This window comes from Penaeus chinensis, chromosome 31 (assembly GCF_019202785.1).
Source record: "Penaeus chinensis breed Huanghai No. 1 chromosome 31, ASM1920278v2, whole genome shotgun sequence".
Taxonomy (NCBI): Eukaryota; Metazoa; Arthropoda; class Malacostraca; order Decapoda; family Penaeidae; genus Penaeus; species Penaeus chinensis.
This window is the reverse complement of record NC_061849.1, coordinates 26,781,678-26,786,677: the sequence shown is the minus strand read 5'-3', so window position 1 is coordinate 26,786,677 and position 5,000 is coordinate 26,781,678. Positions and strand designations below refer to the sequence as shown.

The 5,000-nt window shown below is 40.6% G+C and overlaps 1 protein-coding gene across 1 annotated transcript in view; it reads right to left on the bottom strand.

Annotated features, from left to right (window-relative positions):
- Positions 1–5,000, bottom strand: part of LOC125042113 (angiotensin-converting enzyme-like) — an 11,705-nt gene that overhangs the window by 3,087 nt on the left and 3,618 nt on the right. The window contains exons 4-7 of the mRNA XM_047637579.1: positions 3,529–3,674; positions 3,014–3,122; positions 1,820–1,976; positions 1,480–1,583 (exon numbers count right to left, since the gene is read on the bottom strand). Of these exons, the coding sequence (XP_047493535.1) occupies positions 1,480–1,583; positions 1,820–1,976; positions 3,014–3,122; positions 3,529–3,674 (516 nt within the window). The remainder of the gene's footprint in view (positions 1–1,479; positions 1,584–1,819; positions 1,977–3,013; positions 3,123–3,528; positions 3,675–5,000) is intronic.

Genomic DNA, 5,000 nt, shown 5'->3' with positions numbered 1-5,000 from the left:
TGCCAAATACATATTACAAGTTACAAATTAACATGACCGTACAATTTTGTCCTTCCTCTTCTATGCCATGCCCTTCACCGTAATATTTTGTCCTTCCTTTTTTACGCCAAATAAATGTCTATTCAAAGCTTAGCTTCTCTCATACATGCCCACAGTTCTTCCCTTGGCACTCTGAAAGCATATGACAGAGTGCCAAGGGAAGAACCGTGGGCATGTATGAGAGAAGCTAAGATCACGGAGGGGTATGTAAAAGCAGTTCAGGACATGTATAAAGGGTGCCGGACCAAAGTGAGAACACCTTGTGGAGTGACTGAGGAGTTCGAAGTTACAGTCGGGATACACCAGGGATCAGCGCTTAGCCCTTTCCTTTTCCTGGTCATGCTGGAATGCTTAACAAAAGACATTAGGAGAGAGGCTCCGGGGGACATGGTTTTTTACAGATGATGTTGTTATATGCACCAAGACAAGGCAGGAGGTGGAACGAAGATTAGAATCGTGGAAGCATGCACTCGAAAGAAGGGGCCTGAAAGTAAGCCGGAAGAAAACAGAATACCTGTGTACTGGTGGGGGAGGAAAAGAAGAAGGTTCCATTAAGATCCAAGGGGAAGTGGTAAATAGGGTAAAAGATTTCTAGTATCTCGGGGCAACAGTGCAGGAAGATGGTGGAGTGGAGTGTGAGGCAACCCCGTTGTGACGGTGGAAGAAGAAGAAGAAGAAATGTCTTTTCAAATGTTATTATTCACAATCAGCAACATTACAGGCAGTGGCGTCATTTCAGATTTTTTCCGGGGGGGGGGGGGGCAAGAATAGGTAGGCGAGGGAAACGAACAAAAAAGAGAGCTATTCTAGGAGCATTTTTAAAGCTGTAATCAGACCTATATCGGTGTGATTTAGAAAAAAAGGGGGGGGGGGGGGATTGGCGCTAGTATTAATAATAGTTTTTCGCAATATATATATATATATATATATATATACATATATATATATATATAATCATATACATTATACATAATCATATAATATATAGATAATTTTAATATATATATATGATAATATAATATGTATAACCATACAATATATATATGGTATATATATATATATGTATATATATGGTATATATATATATATATATATATATATATATATATATATATGCCATACATATACAATATAGATATGATATATAATATATAATGTATATTTGTATATATATACATATATATAGTATACGTATACAATATGTGTAGTATATATATATATATATATACCATACATATATGATATACATATAATATATATATATATATATATATATATATATACCATATATAATTACATAATACACACACACACACATATATATATATATGTGTGTGTGTGTATCGGTATTCTTATTCTTATTTAATAAAAAAAAATAGTTTGTAAATATATCTCTTTTTCTTTCTTTCTCTTTCTTCCCTCTTTCGCTCATGTCCCCACCTCTCCCCTGAAGACGCCCCACCGCCACTCGTCCATCACGCGAGCGAAGGCGAGGAGGGGGAGCTTCTGCAGCGCCTGCGTCAGGAGGTGCCGAAGTTCACTCGCTGCGAGATTGGAAAGCGAATCAATATATACATATGTGTGTGTATGTGCGTGTGTGTGTGTGTGTGTGTGTGTGTGTGTGTGTGTGTATGCATATATATATATATATATATATATATATATATATATATATATATATATATAAACTTATACACTCATGCAGTATATAGCTACACACATGTATATAGGCATCTACATAGAGACAAATAACATTTCTTTATCGTTCATACTAACTCACCAGACAAGTTACTAGAGGATGAGTCCCTACTGCTTGCCTCCGTCTGAAATGGCACCTGGTATCCGCTGACCTTTGACCTGCTCTGACATGCGGGTGTCATGGCAGACAGCTGCACGGTGTCACCAATAGTCTCGTGGAAGGCTGAGTTGGCACCATCCTGCGGGAGAAGCCAAAGTGCTTTGGACAGCTATGGATACTGGGCTTTCCCTCCTATTGTTATTATAATATATATATATATATATATATATATATATATATATATATATATATATATATATATATACATATATAGTTAGATATAGATATAGATATTTGTGTGTGTGTGTGTTGAGAGAGAGAGAGAGAGAGAGAGAGAGAGAGAGAGAGAGAGAGAGAGAGAGAGAGAGAGAGAGAGAGAGAGAGAGAGAGAGAGAGAGAGAGAGAGAACGCTGAAAGACAAGCTATATTTTTTTCTAAGAAAAGCGGAAACCAGTTTTAGAAAAAAAAAGAATGTCTTTGATGCTAGTGCGCCTTAAACTTATTTTTTTTAAAATAGTGTCCACTCCCTCACCAACACCAACTAACCTTAACAAAGCTTACTAGCAGAATGTTACATGAACCAAGCCATCTAATTCGACACAGGCTGTTTGTAAACCGCAATGATTATATACTTGAACACGCCGAATACCCTCTGTATTTGGGCGTCACTGAGGCAAATATTTTAAGGACCAACATATACCGCAAGCAACACTGAAGGCCTTTTCGCAAAATACTATGTTTAATTGAACCTACCACTCTCAAGTGGCGTGAGGCTGAAAGATTAAGCAATCCTATGAAATATAAGTTGTTTTTTTATCAAACACAGTGGGTATGGGCATATTTTCCCACATGAATTTCAGATCCATCTAAGAGTGGATTATATTAGAATCCATTATGCGTAGTTCTGTCCTCCACGTGTCATCCGATCCGCATTAACACACATAAGACCTATCTTTTTTCTTCTGTTCTTCTATATTGGCGGAGTATCATAACCCGTATGCTCTCTCTGTGTTTTACCTCTTTATTTTGTCTTCACACTTTTACACACATTTCCTCATATCTAGATACTGATATCTACTTGTAAATACAGATATAAATTTCATGAAGTAGGCCTATGTATACTAAGAAACATGCCGTACTTATATCTCTGTAAGGTTATCCTATAGTAGGCCTTACCCTGAAGATGGTAGGCTGGTGACTGTATGACTGGAAGTAATAGATATGGCCCAGTTCGTGATAAGCTACTGCTTGTCCTTCCTCGCCTTGTATATTGCACATGATCATTCTGAAAGACGTAATAATAGATGAGTTTCCCCTGACTTAACTAGCTGTCAGTTTCTCTTACATTACATTTGTTATTTGGTGTTTTGTAATTCAACTTCGAAATGCCATATTTTTGTTAGTACTTTCTTTTAATACTTTTCTTCAGTTTTGCAAGTAGTTTACAAGTACATTTTATATGATATGTTTGAATTTATTTAGGAATCAAATATCGTTTTCTGTATCAAATTTTCAAACTGTCAAAGAAAACATAATATTTTAGGTAAGACTAGTGTATTTTTTCGTGGTTACTCATATTGGTATTATTTTACAGTTTCCATACACTCACTCTCATTCCTATAGGATATTCCAGACATTACAATAAGTTTACCCGCAAATTGTGAACTAATACACACTTAGCTAATGAATACCTATAATCATCCTGCGAAAACATGTCAAGGGACCGCGGATGGCAGGTCGTGTTGCGCGGAGCTTCTGCATCACCGAGGATGGATTCTGACCAGAACTTTTTGGATAGAGGCGGGAACCCCAGACCGAGAAAGAATTTTTCACCTTCCTGGAAAATTAGAGAAGTATATTTTTACTTGCAATGCAGTTGTGTTTATCGGTTATCATCATCATCATCATTATGGAGCTAACGCCGGCAGGGGCGCATAGCCGCATCCACCCTCCGCTTCCACCTACGAGGATCCCTCATGGCGAGCCGCCAGGCAGGGGCCCGGCCCATCTCTAGTTCCTCACGACAGGTTTGATCGATTTGCCCAAGCCACGACCTTCTCGGTCGTCCCACAGGCCTCCTCCACCCAGGGTTGTCTCGGACAGAGACAACCTGATGGGCAGGATCATCCTGTGGGAGTCGAGCCAAGTGGCCATATAGCCTGAGTTGGCGATCACGGATTGTGCAAGTAACAGGTCCTGTACCGGTCTCACGGTGCAGCCGTTGGTTGGACACATGGTCCCGCCAACTGTACCCCATGATCCGGCGCAAGGATCTGTTACAAAAGGCATCAAGACGAGATTCCAGAGCACAAGATAGTGTCCAAATTTCACTACCATAGAGTAAAACTGGCAGTATCAGGGCCTTGAAAACACGTAACTTGGTCCTTCTGCACAGGTACCGACATCTCCAAATACTCTTGTCGAGAGATTTCATGACCCCTGCTGCCAGGCCAATCCGTCTACTGACTTCTTGGTCTGACAGCCCAGAGTCGTGAAATGCACTACCGAGGTATATAAAGCTCTTTGTGACTTCGATGTTTTCCCCGCAAGCACGTATCGACTGTACAGGGTCTCCTAGCAGGCCCCCAAAATCCTGGATCTTGGTCTTGGTCCAGGAGACCTCTAGCCCCAGGGGCTTCGCTTCATTGCTAAATGCATCAAGAGCCGCTACAAGGGTTTCCAGAGATTCAGAGAGTACGGCAACATCATCGGCAAAGTCAAGGTCTGTAACCTTGATATTGCCCAGAGTTGCTCCACAGTGACTTTGGACAGTAGCTCTACCCAGTATCCAATCCATGCAAGTGTTGAAAAGAACACAGCCTTGCCTCACCCCTGAACTAACAGGGAAGAAGCTCGACAGGCCCCCACCACACTTTACAGCACTTTCAGTGCCTGTATACAGGTTTGCTATTAGTCCAATAATCCTTATTGGAATTCCTCTTAGTCTCAGGATCTCCCAGAGAGATTCGCGATGCACCGTGTCAAACGCCTTCTTGAGATCGATGTAGGCTGCGAGCAGCCCACGTCCGAACTCACGACGGCGTTCTATAATGATTCGAAGCGCCAGGATGCGGTCTATTGTGGACTTACCAGGAGTGAAACCAGATTGCTCCGGTCTTTGGTGCCTCAACAGGTGGTCCCTGATACGTCTCAGTAAGATGTG